At 36.2% G+C, this 17,341-nt stretch overlaps 1 protein-coding gene across 1 annotated transcript in view; it reads left to right on the top strand.

The window, feature by feature from the left end:
• LOC108373402 (FH1/FH2 domain-containing protein 1-like) overlaps positions 1 to 16,306 on the top strand; it is a gene marked incomplete at its 3' end in the record, with an annotated part of 18,556 nt that extends 2,250 nt beyond the window's left edge. The window contains exon 3 of the mRNA XM_017629276.1: positions 16,197 to 16,306. Within this exon, the coding sequence (XP_017484765.1) occupies positions 16,197 to 16,306 (110 nt within the window). The remainder of the gene's footprint in view (positions 1 to 16,196) is intronic.
• Positions 16,307 to 17,341: the final 1,035 nt, after the last annotated feature.

The raw sequence follows: 17,341 nt of genomic DNA on the forward strand, positions 1-17,341 counted from the left end.
AAAAAAAAAGGTTCCGTACGTCATGCGGACTGCGCCCGTCGTGTCGGTTGGGCGGGAATGGAGGGTAAAAAGCCGTTGGGATTAATTAATTAATTAATTAAAGAAGTGCCTTGTATAAACGAGGTCTTATCTCCGCAACTATCTTAGCATCTATTCAGTTTATCTGTTGGTACAGCCGAAATACATTTGGGGTTCTTATCTGTATTTGATTTAATAATGCTTGGTATTTATTTGATGGTCGGTCGTTAGACTTTTAGTCGCTTGCATATTTATTTAAGCTTTAAGCAGGTATTTTCATTATCATCATTCTTCATTAAACTAGCGATATACTAAAGCGAAACACATGGATACCTACTTGCAGCACTGCTTAGACATACATACTTACATATGTACCTATTTGTAGAGATTTATAACTTAGTTTAGTTATTTATTTGTCTAGCGTTAGTCATAAAAATTCCTAAACTAAATGCCACTCCAAATGTGACATTCACATTGCATTAAAATAAATTAGTCGGCATATTATTGGAATACTTTCACGTAGGCATATGTAAATTGTATTTGCATATATATACTATCTATTATTCCCATACTTTGTAAAATACCACGAATGGCAAACGTATTTGATTGGGAATATTAATTTGGATTATGTTACGTAGAAATAAGTATGTACAAGTATGTAATACATATGCATTGTTAGGGCAAAGTGCGATATCATGTAATGCTATTTGGCTGGAATTTATAAAAAAGAAATAATAATTTACAGATGAAAATTAGCAAAAGCTATTAGAAAATTTTTATTGCAATTTCGAGTTAATAGGTATTTGCTCGGAAATGAATGGATTTTGCTATTGCAATTAAACGAACGCGATTAATGATGATTAATGCGAACACTAAGACGAATAAGAAAGTAACTAGGATGACGAACAAGAATGAGAAGACGAATACCAACAGTAGTACGAAGACAAAGACAAAGACAAATCCTTGGTACTCGGACTAAGACGAAGGGGAATCCGAAGACGGAAACTAATATGAGGACCAAGCTAGGGCGGTGGCGAAGACGAAGATAAAGACGACGAAGAAGGCGAACAGGAATATGAAAACGTGGATGAATGCGAATACAAGGACGAAAACTTGCACTAAGGCGATTATGAAAAAGACTGAGAATACGAATAAGAAAACTAATTCGAAGGCGAAGGAGGGAATGAATACGTACGCAAAGAAAAAATTTAATTTTTGTTAATTTTTTTTTGTATCTGCCTCTTTCAAGAGAGTTTTTTGATTTCAAAATTCGGTATCCCTAAAAGAATTATAAGAACGGTCGAATTTCGACTGTAACTATGCGTCGAAGTCCTTAAATAAATTCTCAAAAATAAATAATTCTAAGGAATACTAATCATTGCTGGAGGATTCTGTCAAATGAAATGAGTACATTGGATCGTCTTAAGTCTGAAACACATTAGAAATGACGGGCTACAGGCCACAGCTGTCAAATTATTTTAACACGGCAACATCGCGACTAGCCAAAAATTTAGATATAATCAGATTAGACCTATTTCTATTTTTTTAGCGACTGATAAGATTCCTCCTATTTTTATGTCAAACTCAAACAAATTCATGATGTCGCTGCCGCTTTCAAAAAATGCATGTCTCCGTCGACAAAGCGTTTAGATAATGTTGATGAAAGCTTAATGCCCTGTCATGTGGTGATGTCGTTTTCGATGTGTACAGAGCTTTACTATGCTGATAGTCGCGTTTCGCCTAAATTTTTACCTCTCCTTAGTTACGAAACCAAATGGAAATGAGCGTAAAGTATTGAAATTCTTCTTCACTGCCTTAAAAGGTTGTTAAGTACTCGAATGTTAAGCAGTGACACCAAACTGTCGCAACATAAATTGGCCCCCTATTGTTAGTCTAATCTAGGTAATCCATCGATTCTTATCATTCACGAAAGATTTTTTCCAATCCTAGCAAGTTCGAGGTCTTCAACTTAGTAAACATTCAGAACGAAAACACTTCATTCACTTTCGAGGCCCTGTTTAAAATAATTCCAATATTTTTTTATGATTTTCTATCCACTTCTCTTGACTTATAGTGGTTATGAATATACATACAGGACAATACAGCTCTACTACTTACCTACTTACTTACCAAGTAACGAAGATATTTGACTAGATTTTATAACAGACATTTTGACTTGAATTTCGCCACCAAGCTTTTGTTCCACTCCACAATGACGTTTTGGTCACAAATTTATAAATTTTGGCAATTAAGCGGCAAATAAATCCAATGACGAGGAAGAAAACGAGTAAGAAGAAATAGGAAATGCTAAATAAACAAACAGAGAATATGAAAATAAGCAAAGAAACAAGTTTGGTAAAAGTAAATTATGACATCAGCTTGCTGGACATTGAACAAAGCGTCAGTTGCGCGTAGATATGAATAGCGCTTCAGCTACCTGAAAGCACCTACTGAAAAACATATATACATAGGCTACAAACAAACATACATAGACATACACATTTGTATTGCAGCTATCACAAAGTTTTTTTTTTTCAATTTGCTAATAATTGCGTGTTGCCGAAGCTGTTGTTGTTACAATTAAATCGGATATCTGTTTCGCTATACTTCAATGGAAATAGGTATATAGACACACATACATACAAATATATATAAAAGTATAAACCGATTACCATTTACGTTCACCGGTTAACCAAACAAACTGTGATTTAATCATTTTGGAGCTAAATATTTTGGAATAAATTTTCAATTGATGCCCACCTCAAATTATACGCACCGTTGACTTTTGGTTCGCATTTGCGTATGAAGAAAATTCCAGCCGCAGTGCTAAAGCAGCTTTCATGGAAAAAAACGAAAGAGATTTCCAAAAAAAAAAAACATTGCTTTGCTTGTTTTTATAGCAATTTTCCCGCAGTTGATTAATCAGTTACGCCTTTGAAAGTGAAAATGATTTTATGCACGCAAATGTGTTAAAATGAGTGAAACTTATTTTTTTTTTATGTACCTGGTTCCGTAGATCTGCTCAACGTCAATAGTTGTAGCATGTGAAACACATTAAAATTTTTTTGTATTTAAATTTGTTTTTTGAAATTTCTCGAATGAGCTTATGAATTAGCCGTGGTAAACGTCGTAAAATCTTAAGCTTAAATTTTTTTTACTTTAGAGGGTTTCTAATTACGCCGAAATGTTTTTAATTTTGATAAAAAAAAAACAAATATTTTATTAGTCCCCTAAAACCATTTTTACCGCTATTTCGCACAAAAAATGTTAAGCTTAAGTTTTTATGACGGTTAACACGTCTTGTGAATCCCCTAAAGATATTTTAATATGCTTTTCGATGAAACATTCGTATGTACTTTAAGGTGCATCACCCTCCATGCAAAAAAAAATCGGTAACGTTTTTCCTTCGGAATTATACAATTTATTATATCGCACGGCTTTATTTTATTATAAGAGGTGGACCGATTTGAAAATACTAAAAAAATCTATTTTTTTAATGAAACAAATTTAAAACTATATAATTATTTTTTCCGAAAAAAATCACCTCAGATGATAGAAGAGTTTAAGCTTTAAAGGTCTGCATAAAAATAATTAAAACTTTTATATACGGAATCAAAATATGTAGTATTGAATCAACTCACTTAAATCTTAATATTTTTCCGAAATATTTTTGGCGAAAGTCTTAAACTCTAACACATTTATAATTTTGGTGCAAAAAGCGCCACTTTTTTGGTGATGTGCCCTTAAGTGCACATATTGGTTGTTTCAACGATTTCGCAACTATCTCTTATTGAAAAAGAGCATAATAAACAAATGAAAGTTCCTACCCAGTCACTTGTTTAAAAAAAAAAGATAAGTAAGGCGATTTGGGCCAAGTTCTAAATTCAGTAAAACAACAATACTTAAAGTAAATAGAAAACGCAGCAGGGTAGCTATCGTTCTTCGCATTCGAAATTCGCACATAGACGCCACGGATGTATAAATGACTCTGCGTTTCGTCAAAAAATGTGTCAAAAATTGTTGCGAACAATTGCTTCTACTAATAACCGATCACCCGCCCAAACCTACTTTTCAACGCTAGGCTGGTGTGAATGAACGCCCGACTCACTTAAACAAATGTATGCAAGAACAAAAACAAACTTCGCTGCCAAATATGAATTGCCAAATTGTTATGGCGCTGAAAGCCACACAAAAGTTATCGCGCGTTTGAAAAAAAAATCGCGACCACACCGCGCGCTGCCGACTTAAAAGCAACCAACTCCCCCTACGCCCTCTTTGCCTGCCACGCGTGATTTGCATATGAAAGAAATCAGAAGACTCTTTGAAAAAAAAGCAAACTGGCACAGCACGGCGACTTAGAATTAATTGCGAACTGTGTATAGTATAATAATAAGAATTATTATAATACGAAAATACGTCCGGATATTTACATATATTTTCTATTAGCAATGCACATAAATCCATGCATATGTTTGTGTACATGCATACATATCAATATGTACAGTAAGCACATGAATGAATGTTCATAATTATGTTTAACACTCATAAAAAGCTCAGCAGCACGCCGCGCATGCTTGCCGCGATCTGACCGAAATTGATTCCATGCCGAATGCCGCAACACCCCACCCCACCCCATACCTACCCCCGTCATTGCTGTAGGCTGGCTGACTACTTTAAAAACCAGGCAGCGCTGTCGGCCTAAGCGCTTTGCCAAAGAGCCAAAAGCGTGTGCGGACGTGTCCGCTGCTCCGATACGAGCGATTATAGGGCGGTAAGCGCGAATAAATCTACATGGAACGAGATTTTCTACTTCTCTAGCAGCAGTGAGGGGCGAATCGGCGTGTATTCGCGGTCACTCAAGAAGTCTGCTGCTGCCACTCAGCTGAACGATCTCGTTTTCACATCCGCTGCTGTTGAATTATTTTTGTTTTGATATTTCATGTTTCTATTCGAATGGGCAATTATGATGCCTTAATAGTACAAAACAAAAAAACAACCATAAACAATACTATGTAACAATGCTGGACAAATGAGTAAACATAGATTTGGTGATAACTTCACAATTTGTTGTTAGAAGTTTTCATTCGAAGGGAGCTTTTTAGGAAACAACTAAAATGGAAATGATAACAGCGATTGAATCTTTGATAATCACAGTAACCTTGGAAGTTTAGCGCCTTATTACATTTTAATTTGTTCAGGTAAAATTTCGCTTCTCCTAGCCGAAAAAGCTGGTTTTAGTCTAGACTCTAGAGGCATAACTCATTTTTGGTACGACACGATTTATACACACCTACATACATATGTATGTATGTATTCGTACCTTGTTCTTATTTAAAACCAGTTTTTTTATCTCAAAAGTAATTAAACAAATTTTTGTTTATTTTTACTTTGCTAAACAAAAAGTAGTGCAAATTTTTTCTGGTTTTCGCCAATAACGCTTTGTATAATCTTCGAGATAAGTACAAGCTTGAGATAAAGAAAGCCCGAAGGCTGCTCTCATTCTTTATTTTTTTTTTTTAATTACATTTTCTGCTATACGGAACAATACACTGCCCTCTACGAGTATTTGTTCATCTCGATTCCTTTTTATGGCTTAAAATTAAAGTGAATGTCATTATGACTTGCAAAGTTTAGATGCGTTTCTTTCTCAATACATCATAATTGAAGCTGTGGTAAAGTGATTTGCTATAGATTTTAGGGAGATGACCTAATTAAACGAGTATCAATCAGCATGCTGACAATCTATAAGTTTGTATATCTCTCCGGAGAAAGTAGGAACACTTGCCAAGACAAAAGCGCAAAGGAAACCTTCTTTTCTCTGCGCTCATTGCATTCGTAGTTAGTGAGCAAAATTAAAAAAAAAAAACACGGCAACAAAATGAAACGAAGGTATCGGCTTAGCCCACGAAACAAAGGCTCTCAGACTGGCTTTGCATCTTCAACCAGGTCACTTTTTCAGAAAAGCTGCAGCTATGGAGTGTCAGCGTATGTTACACTGCTCCGCTGAGTACATCCTTTCGGTTGTTTTTTTGCCTACACTCTAAAAAGAGAATGTAAATCTACTACTGAAAAGTGTTTATTATTCAACCAGAATCTGCGTAAATAATGGCACAAGATGTTCAAGATTTGTTTTCGAAAATAAGATGTTTAAAAAAATACACATGAAATGTTTAAAATTGCAAAAATTTTGAAAATAAACATCAATTGTTTACTAATAATAAACATTAAGTGCTCATATATACTCAATTTTCGACGTCTTATATGTAATTTCGCTCTACGACAAATTTGGTATGTAAAAGTAAACATCCAGTTTTAATTTTATTACACGGTGTATAAATTTGCACACATTAAGAGAGGAAACTGGTTACCTCTGTTTATATGCGTAAATTTAAACAAAAATTATTTAGAGAAAATTTTTAACATTTTATGTGTAAACTGTTAACAATAAATGTTTAGAATTCAACAAAAAAATTTGAAATTTGTTCCACGCCACATATATGATAAGTTAAAGTAAACAAGCAGTGTTGCATTTGGTTAACACGGCGTGTAAATTGGCATTCATTAGTGGGGGAAAATTGGTTACCTATTCTAATATGCGCAAATTTAAACAAATTTTTTTTTAGAGTGTAGGTAAATGAATTCAGGGCAATGTGATGCGTAAGTAAAATTTACTAAGATTAATGGTGCAACTAAGATTAATGGTGCTAGGGGGATAGGTTTTCTATTGAATTTGGAAAACAAAACGTCACAGCAAGTTGTTCCAGCTTGCCAATGCTGCTATTTGGATATGTTCTTTAAACATTGCTCCTCGTTGTAGGGATTAGCTGAGTAATCTGGTCGTAGTTTTTCTGGCAACACTATGGACCTTATTTGTCTCCGCTAAGCCACGATGTCGTCTTTGATTGACATAATTTTAAAGGTTCAAGATGTAGGTAGAATATTGTATGATGTATTTTGGAACGATTTTCAGTCATCCCCTGCCAAATTTGGATTTCGTTCGAAAATTGACACTGAAGATGGCACAACGCCGAAATCGGTTTGTCTACAAACCCAATTTGACAAGCGATGTCGGAAACACAAACAACCAAAGAGTAGAATATTATATGCTACAGAATCCCAGGTGCCGACAGAACACTGAGAAAAAAATCAACCAAAAATTTGATAATAATACTAAATTCAAACTTGAAAAAGAATCAAAATGATTTTTGTTCAATACTTAATAACAATACGATTTTTTGAACACGCTTTTGTTCTGCAGTTCATAGATGCTTTTTCGTATTTCGGAAAGAGAAAATATCATTTTAACATGTTGCATGGTATTTGAACCTGTATCTTCTGAAAGTTAGTAAATAACATCAGGCGTCCCTGAAGACTCAGCTACAGGCGTTCTATATTTTGTTCTCAAATGTTAAACTTGAATAAAATTTCTTCGTCCTTTGATTTTGTTCTTTACTTCACAGTTACTTCTTCGTAATTAAGAAAAACCAAAGACATGAAAAATTATATGTTTTGCTTCTAACGGCATTCGAACCTGAACCTGCTGGAAGCTAAGAAATAACAGCAAGCATATCTGCACATTTAGCTACAGCCAGACATCCAAATGTGTTATTTACCATGAAAAAAATCAAACAATAACTTGGTTGAAAAAAACATTGTGGTAACCCGCAACGATCGGGTTCTTTTTTTAAGTAAAAATTGCATTTGGCAGCGTAATTAGCTGCATAAATCCCTTGTCTTTTCTAAAAGCTCTTAATCATTCTGAATATTATGTGGCTTCAACTGGTAATGTTTTCCGTTCTAGATCTATATGCAGGAGCGTCTGGTCAAAAATGACTTCTAATAATTGCATCAATTCATGTATGTATGTATGCATAGACCAGTGATTGTTTGAAGTTCCCTCCTTTCCGGCTATGCTACAACAACAACAACAACCCAGCAACTTCAAGATTTGACATTTAGTTTTCTGCGCACGTTTACAAAGTAGATTTGGTGGTAGGTACGTGCTTCTTCTCTCACAGTGTGGAGTCGAAAATAGCGGCAAAAGTACTTAACAACGGCTTGTTCGGGTTGATGTTCAAAGCCATATTGCCAGATCATCGCTTTCTGAGTATAATATCTGTCCCAATTATGTCGTAAATACCGACAAACAAGTGATTGAAAGAAGGCGATTATTTTAATTGTATGGGGTCAGACAGTGCTACCTGCAAGGCAGCAATAGGTAGAAGATACATCTTTGCTATGCTTCCGGGATGAGCCCAGAAATATACTTTGGTTTTATGTGGTTATGTCACAGTTTTTGCTAGATGAAGGGTATCCGCAGCGGAACCTAAAACAGCGACCTTAAAGAGCATGGAGGAGAACTCAGACTCTATCTACTAAACGACTAGGAAAGTAATTACCTCCACAAAAAAAAAACAGAAAAAACGGTGAGCAGAGGAGCTGTAGGGTAGGTAAATTTGACCATACTTCAATCAAAAATACATATCGCTAGCTTAGAGTGAAAAGTTGCTAAGTCCACTTTTTATGAAAATTCATATTTTGATATAGTAGGTTACAGCAACTAAAATTGCATCGTTTCGAAAAGTATAAAGGTACGTGTTTTATTTTTTTTTTTCGTTTATATTCAATGAAAGGAAATATTTTTTTACTCCCCTGCAAAATTTTTAAAATGGTTTGCGAAGAGGTTTTTAGTTTTTTTTTTTCGTGTGGTGCTTCTTATCACAAGTGTCGATACGATAATTACTCTCAGAAGCATTTAATTGACGTTTCAAATTCATTAAGCGAGTTCATAAAAATATGGACACTTATTCGCCTTGTGACTCTACAAATAGATATATTACATATACAAACATAAATGAATTGCATAAGAGCCGCAATTATTCCGAAAAGTCATAAAATTCCTATAAAAGTCGATATTCTGGTCGGACTTGGCAAAAACCGAAAGCCTTCATCACTACAGCCGACCAAGACTCATATCGGATTTATTCGGATGAGATCATTTGGTTGTTTCTTTGTTTATTCGCTTTCAACTGGGCATAATTGCTGTTGTACGCCCATGTAAAATCCAGCTTAAAAGAAAATGAAAACAAAAATGTGAAAACTCCCATTGTGTTGAGCAAAACGCTAACAAAAGGTTGTTGGGTAGTTGTTGGAAGAGTAGCAACAACAACTGTTGGTATAAAACTCGAGCAACAATGCGAGCAATTGGCGATGGGCCCGGCGAATTGGACACAGCTGAATTGAGTAGATCTGAGCTAAGCTAACTAAGCTTAAGCTGAGCCGAACTACATACTTTACAAAAGAAAACTAAAGTGGAGTGCAAACAATGAGAGCATTGGTGACGGCGGCGACAACGAAGCTAGAACCACCGCAAGCTGGCATGTTGCACAAGCAAACACACATATGTACATATGTATGTATGTATGTACTTATGGACAACTGTTTGTACAAAGGTCCATTTTATTACTAGCCGCACAATAGGCGCATTGGCAAATAAGTTCATTGGCAGACGAAACAATACAATTGTAAACGAAAACGTTAACACGGATACGCCTCACCAGCTTACAAACATACATCCCTTGTACATACATATGTATACTTAGACACCAGCAAAATCAATACTACAACTTGCCAGCAATGATTGCATATGAATATAGAAAAGCATTTTAGATGCATCAGAGCAAAAGCGATGAATCGTTTCGATAGTGTTCACGGTTCTGCTGGAGCCATGCGGGCGCATGAAGGCCGACCGACGTCCGATGGTTTTGCCTGAGACACTCAGACACGGCAGCTACAGCTGGTAGCTGCGCAATTTCCTTGGCTGAGGATAAGGTAAACAGGCGCACAAAGAAACTCGAGAGTCGTAGGTGTGCCTTTGGTGGTTCGACAGTTCAACAATAGGGTCTGGTAAAGTCTTCCTTACCACCATTTAAGGGCGGAATGTGCAGATAGTTAAAGATTTATTATTTTTCACGTTTAAATTTACCTTTTTTTTTTTGCTATTTGCATAAGTGATGTATTACACAATGCAGGTACAACAAACTTTGAACTTTAGTGTTGCCAAAGCAAGAAAAAATAACAAGCGCATCTGCTTTAACAGCAAACGAAGTTGAAGTGGACAATCGGAATGGTCAGTTTACTTTGACTTTTTTATGGTTTCGTATCGTAAAAAAAAACGCCTATTAGAATGCTCAACGAAATTGAGTTTTCTCTGTCCAAATACGCGTACCGACGCCTGTAACAACGAGACAGGTTCAACCTGGCTCAACGTTTACTTGCGCTTTAGGGATGTCCTGAAAGTTAGTAGAGTTTAGCAAACTTAAATTAAAAAAAAATTCTACACTCACATTTTTTGCTAGGCATACTTGCAGCGTTCTTTTTGATGTTGTCACATAATCGGAGGCAGTTAAAATTTCATGACGCATCCTTGCCAAATTAATGAATCCACTAAGTGTTAGCGACAATCTGATATTGGTTGGTCTCCGTTTACTCATTGATTTAATTTCAATGTATACTGTTTTAGGCTTGTCAATGCATAGTCTGTCTGATTCAGAACATGACTTACGTATGGCTGAACCTGGTTTTAAAGATCCATTAATATGATAAGCACGCGGTCATTGTACTTCGTTGGGTTGGGCAAAACCGGGACTGTAGACCAAAGCTTACATACTTCCCATTCCGCTCACTTATGTTGATTTACCAGTTGTGGAATCTCCACATAGAGAACCCTTATGCGATGATACCCCGGATTAGCCGCGCTCGTTTGTTAAGTGTGCGGTTTCGGCCTTCTCAACAACCCTTTTAGATTTTTTTTTAATATTTTTTTTTTTTAATACAATATTCATAAAAATTTTAAAACTGCTTTCCAAATGAACACCCCTAATGCACTTGTAGTGCAAAGTCTCTAAGTCTTTACTTAACAAACTTGCCTCTTTATGTTGTTTATTTGTAGTTATTGTTCTGGCCTGAGGGCAGCAATTACCATTTGAGTCAACTTTTACTGCATTGTTAACTAATTCGCACTGTTCCAACTGCCATTGGGGTGCCATTAACTGACACTTGCCAACCGCTATGCGGAAAACTGCGAACACACCTCTGCCACTAATGGCCCAGCAGGTTTTCACACACACACACACATTCACACAAACATACAAACATTTACTACACGGAGCAGATGAAATGTGCAATTGCTTTCGTAAATTTTCCTCCCTCCATTCCTTCTCCAATCGAACATTGCGTCACAAAAGGATACGTAAATCTTGCGAAGCGGTCATAAATTCTAACAGTCAGTCGCCTAATAGCGCGAGCGCATTTGCATTGAAGAGTTATGAGCGTCAAGGCGAGTACAAATTGGTTATTTGGCTGGTGCTTTTCGCTACTTTTACTGGTGTTGTTGTTGTTATGGCATCTGCAGTTTGCAGGAAACGACAAGAGATCAGCAAATGGCAAATGTTGGCAAAATGTTGCTGTTTCGTTGGCGTTTGTTTGTGAAGTTCAATTGCTATGCAAATATGTTGTTGTATGCATTTGCATAGATGGGTTCCCTTTTTTGCAAATTAGCAGGAAGCGTAAAATAGCCATATAGGGGAGCGCATTCGTAGGAAAAAATGTCAATAAGAAGTTAATTACGACATATTGACTTTTTGTACATAGCAGAAGAAGCAGATTAGAAGTGAGATTTATGTGAAAAAAGCGAAGCTGTATGAAACAAATGCGGAAACGTTTGCTTGCATTTTGTGATGGCAAAATCGTACCAGCACTTACGAACACATCACAGTCATCTAGCTACAAGATAAGGGAGTAGTTTTTTTTAACAAAATGCCAGTAATTTGCTCTATCGTCCATCAGTTCGGCATGCTTTCTGTAGCTCTATAGGAGGAAACGACTTTGAGTTCTGGGGAGAGGAAAAAATATTTGTTTTCAACGCGTACGATTAACCCTTAGCTACCTGCTAAGATTCATTACCGCCACGACCATCTATCATATGTATGTATGTCTGTGAGACCTGAGAATAAAGTAATTCACGATTCTAAAAATTAGATAAGAAAGGTTTTATTTTTGCTCGTAAAATTTTTAGTTGCATTTTGTGTTTTTTCAAGTAATATCTGATTAATCTTTTAAAATATTGACCCTACTTGGCCGTGTTTCGACTATCAAAAACGTGTACAATGAAAAGTTTTGAGTTTATGTGTCAATTTCTTGTTGCGATTGTTTGCGCGTTTTTGAAGAAAATGGTAATTTTTAGGTATTCTTTATAATTTCAGTAGTGAATTATTTACTACTTGTAGAGGAGAACTCATTTAAGAGAGCCAAAAAGGCGGTTTACAGTTTTGTTGCTGCAAAGGCTGCTCGTTTTAACTTTTCAGCAGAAAAATTAGGAAATTTGGAGCTTTCAGGTTTTTCAATTAAAATTAATATAATTTTACAAAATTTTTAAATTAGCTACATACTATATGAATTGTTTTTGTAACTAAGTTGATTTCTTTTCTTTAGTATAAATAAATAAAAATAAAAAGTTATCCTTTTTGACATATCGCTTGTCAAGGGTTAAGGGTTTTTGCAAAAATGAGGGAAATCGTATATCAATAAAAAAATAGGTATATATATTTTTTAATAATCTAAATGTTTAGTCGTAATTAGTTTTGGCCATAAAAATGGGTCGAATTACCCATTGGTATACATGATACATAGCTAAGCAGAAAGTCGATAAGTGGGACGGCATAACGGTAATGTACATGGCCACATATTTAGTTATGAGCAGTCCTTCATAGTATGTGCTATAATTCTAGCGTAGTAGTTTGCTTGATGGGAGAGTCAGGGTGTGCCTTGAATAATATAGCCTTAACTATATCAGAAAATGTGATGAGTTAGTCGTTGAATAATTTTCGTATTCTAATTACCTTCAACCTAAATGCAAAGTGGGTGTGGTATAAGAAGGCTCGGCGAGTGCTTGCTTGTATGGGGCATAGCAGCCAAAGTTCAAGAGCAAGTGAATTATTATAATCGTACCTTTTGCTATTTGCCAACAGCGAATGTCCTTTTATTAATTGTTACGTAGAATATGACTATGTTTAGTGCATGCAATCGTTGGAATAACAATAATGCTGCGTAGCAAAGAAAATACGTAATAAAACATAAAAATATAAATAAAAAATATAGTGTCTGACATATTGATAAGGTCACCCTGTATTAATAAGTTTGACATTTTTTTCTGACTAATTCTAAATACTTAGTTTATATAAATATACATATACAGTTCATTGAAAAAAAAAAATAAACCAGTTACATCAAAATTTACCACTTTTTATACAGAAGTTTTGATTGCAAAGCCCCTTAAATTTTAAATAGTTTAATGCAGTGTAAGTTAGAAATGGCAACAAATTATCGTTAATTTTTGGCAATTATTTTTTGGTTGCGCATTTTCTTAGATATAAAATAAAATGCCAACATTCTAGCTCAATAAAATTAGAATTTTCCTAAAAAAAAAAATTTCAGTAGCGAATTTTTGATGCAGTTTACTTCTATTTGGCACGTAGATCATGGATTCACAGCCTTGCCAATTTCATACGGCAACATTCCTCCATCTTCGGTTTTAGGTTTTTTGGTTATGTTTTTTTGCGATTTGCAAGTTTATTTTGCATTTTTCGTAAAAAATAGTTCAATCAAGTTTGTAGAGAATTTAATTTCCGACATGTTTCGTATAGAAGGTTGAAAAAAAAAACATTTTTTATTGTAAACAACTAGCAAAAACTGTAATTTTTTGTAAGACGCTTAGATCACGGCCGGGAACGTGCCAAACATAGCGATGTAAGGAAAGCGGAGTAAAACTCAATTCCACATCACGTCAACTAGTACAGTACGATGGCCAAAATTCTATAGGACGGATTACAAAGATTAGGGTCTTAAAATTATCACATAGACGTCTCCTATTGAAAACAGTGTGACCATTCTTTTGTTTTTGAGGTTGCCGATTACGAACATAGAGCATGATTTTAAAAACTCATCATGGAGAGTCCAATTCCGGCGGATTCGATTCGGTCCGATTGATATGTTTTCCTCTGGGGCTCTTGGGCTTCTTATTACGAATCTGAGGTCAGGTTGGAAAAATTAAAAATGGCGGACTCGATATGACGAAAACTTTAAAATCAAGGGTTCTTAAGATCTCTGTGGGAGCTTTCGCGGCATGTGATCTATTCTCAACTCCAACTTGATTTTAGTAGATTCATTTTTAATTTCAGAACCGGATATGATGGTAGAAAATGAGATAACTACAACTTGGATGTGTTTCATAAAGATACTCTTTATCAGAATTACAACTCATTGGAAATAAAATCAAAACAGCAAAATACATCTTAGCTATCCGAGCACTAGAATTATATCACATATGTATTTACTTACATACCCTTCTCCACTTTAAAAGTTAGTGACCTTCAAGTTTTATTGCTATAGTTTTTAGTACATTAATAATGGAGCGAGTAGTTAGTTCATTAGAGCACATTAGCACCTCTAAACTGGCTTAATGGTGCTGCCCAACACTTTGGCTAGAACAAAACAAACCGTTCTTTTTATTCACTGAGCTACCGAAGGCACCGAACCATTACAGCTTTTCCCCTCCGATTTATTAAATTTTTTCGTAGTGCAATCGAATGTACTGAAACAAGTGTTGCACATATGTATGTATATATGTATGTATGTTGGCATGTGGAATGCCGTCATGCACGTAATCTGGAGTATGCACCATGAAAATATCCACCTAATGGTCAGAATTTTTCACACATTAAAGTTGTAAAGTCGCGCCTCATTGCAACGGATCGCCAAGCGTTGTTAGTAATTTGTACTGCAACTAAGCGATTATTCTGCTGTATGTAGTACTGCAAATAAAAATGTGGCAATCAGCATTAGTTTTAACGGCTGCCCATCAGCAGCAGCAGGCACCAGCAAAGCAACGCTGATACAAAGGCGTACATAAGTGAAGTAGTGAATTGAAATAAATGCAAGAAAAGAGAAGCTTCAGATAGAAGCAGTGCAAACTTATTGTGTTTAAATATTGTATATACATACATACGAACAAAAATGAAAGGAAAGGCAAGAATTTCCAATCGAGAAATCAAAGCCTTTTGCCACGAAGCTGGCACTATGCAGCAGTTGTGGCTGCAGGGCAGCAGTCAGTCAAGCTGGCGATAGGCAACGAAGAAACGTGTCAGCAATTCTCATTTCTCCTGCAATTAATTGATGTCTTCAATTAAAAATGCAATGCACGACGAAACGCTGCATCAGCAGAAGAGAAAAGTAGGTGACCCATCATCATTAAGCTTCATCAACAATCGACAAGCCGTGAGTGAGCTGCCAGCCATCTGTAGAATCGATGAAGCAAAGCTTTCAATGCGAATCTAGTGATTGGGGCAGCAGCAAAGCCAGCAGCTGCATCATAAAAGTGGCTGTGGCATGCAACCGCCGCAGCAGCAGCAGACATGATTTTCAAAATGCGTGCACAACCATCGCAGCAGCGGCCGGTGGCAACATTACATCAATCGTGCGCCAGTCCACGCCAGCATGACGCTGCAAACATTCCATAAAACACAATGGACTGACTAGCTAATCAGCCAGCAATCGATGCATGGACGATGGACGTGCATGTATTTAGATATGTATGCACAAAGTGGCGATGAAATTTATGTTCGCTTTTGCGACCAGCTGTGCTACCAACTTACGACAGACTCTCGGCCACTGGCACTTGCGCCACTTTTACTTAATGAGAATGCGAATGTGAATGTGAATGGCATTGCCAGCGGCCCCGACCAGCCACCAGCCACCAGCCACTAGCCACAGACCACCGGTTGACCAATGATCGTCTTCTAAAGGATGTCTGTCTGTCTGCAACAAATATGCGCAGAATAACCAGCAATCTTCTTAGGCAAAAACCAGTCTATAACTTACTTTCGTCGTCGAATCGTAGTCGTAATTAACGCATCAACGCGTTGAGGAGAATGGCAGTTGATTTATTTTATTATTTATAAGCATTTTCTTCTTTACGCTGCTGGCACTGCATCTGCTTGCGAGTGCATTAGTACATAGATTTTCTTATCTCTTCGCTCCATTAACTACATTCCTGGTACTAATCGATCAATTTTCTTCTCTCTCTCTCTCTCTCTCTCTCTCTTTTCCACTCTTCATTGCAGATCGACGACGCAGCCATACAGGTGTACAAAGATGGTGACTATGGCGCCTATTTGGATTTGGAGTCCTCGCTTGCCGAACAAGCGGAAGAAATTGAAGGCCTTAATTCTAGGTGAGTTCGCTGTCGAGAAATTTAAATTTAATTTAAGTGGACAAAAGTGGCTTATGCAGAGCGAAGTATGCCAGTTGCGCACTTGAGCAACATTGGTGAAACTTGAGCACCCAATGCGCATTGTTATGAATTATTTAATATTTTTATGTAAATATTATTGCAATTGCTTGTAAAAATTTCCTCACAAATGAGCATTCAATGAGTGGCATTCGAGTAGAAGGTGTTGTGTTATTTGAGCTTTGTAAGTTTCACACCTACAACTTTTCTTTGAGATTAAGTCATTTGTGGTTAACAACAACAATAAACAACAAGAAAAACTCTGTCTGTAGAAGCAATGAATAAAGTGCTTTATTAGAATTGTTTAATTAAGAGCAGTCATTACTCACCCACACTTCACTCAAATGTCTGTATGAATTTATTTTTTATTTTTTTTGTTTTTGTTTTGTGAAAACAATGCCAAAACTAGTTGTTGTTGGCGTGATTACTCACAAACATGTGGTGTAGACACCTTTCAATTCGCCAAGTTAAATGCAAAGCGCAATGCGCAATGTAACTTCGGGAGTATCTATGAAGTCATTTGCTAACGTAAATGCTGCAGATGCTCACCTGGCGTACATTTCATTTATAACTTTTGCATCAAATCATAGCTAATAAAAATAAATAAGAAAAATATTTGTTATGTATTGAAATCTGCATATACATATATATGTATATAGTTAAATACGAGTATCTCTTCGAGTAAATGCTGCAATACTTCACTTTGCTAAAGTTGTTTCGACATTCTTCTCTTTGAAAGGGAATTTGTCTTTTAAGTACGTCAAGCAGCCTTTAAATAGATTTCGGCTAAGATAGAAGTAACTGTCAGCAAAAGAACCCGAAACAACGCGAGTGATTTAAGTTCCCAAAGCCTAGGTTAGGTTCGACCGCGTCGTCCTCGGAACAACTACGACTGTAACAATCGAAGGCATTGTGAAGTCGTAGCGCATTGAGTTTCTATTGGATGAATCACGTAACTTTGAAATGACAGTCGTTCAA

Source organism: Rhagoletis zephyria, unplaced genomic scaffold, assembly GCF_001687245.7.
Source record: "Rhagoletis zephyria isolate East Lansing unplaced genomic scaffold, Rhagoletis_zephyria_1.1 Rzeph_scaffold_06667, whole genome shotgun sequence".
In the NCBI taxonomy this organism is placed as follows: domain Eukaryota; kingdom Metazoa; phylum Arthropoda; class Insecta; order Diptera; family Tephritidae; genus Rhagoletis; species Rhagoletis zephyria.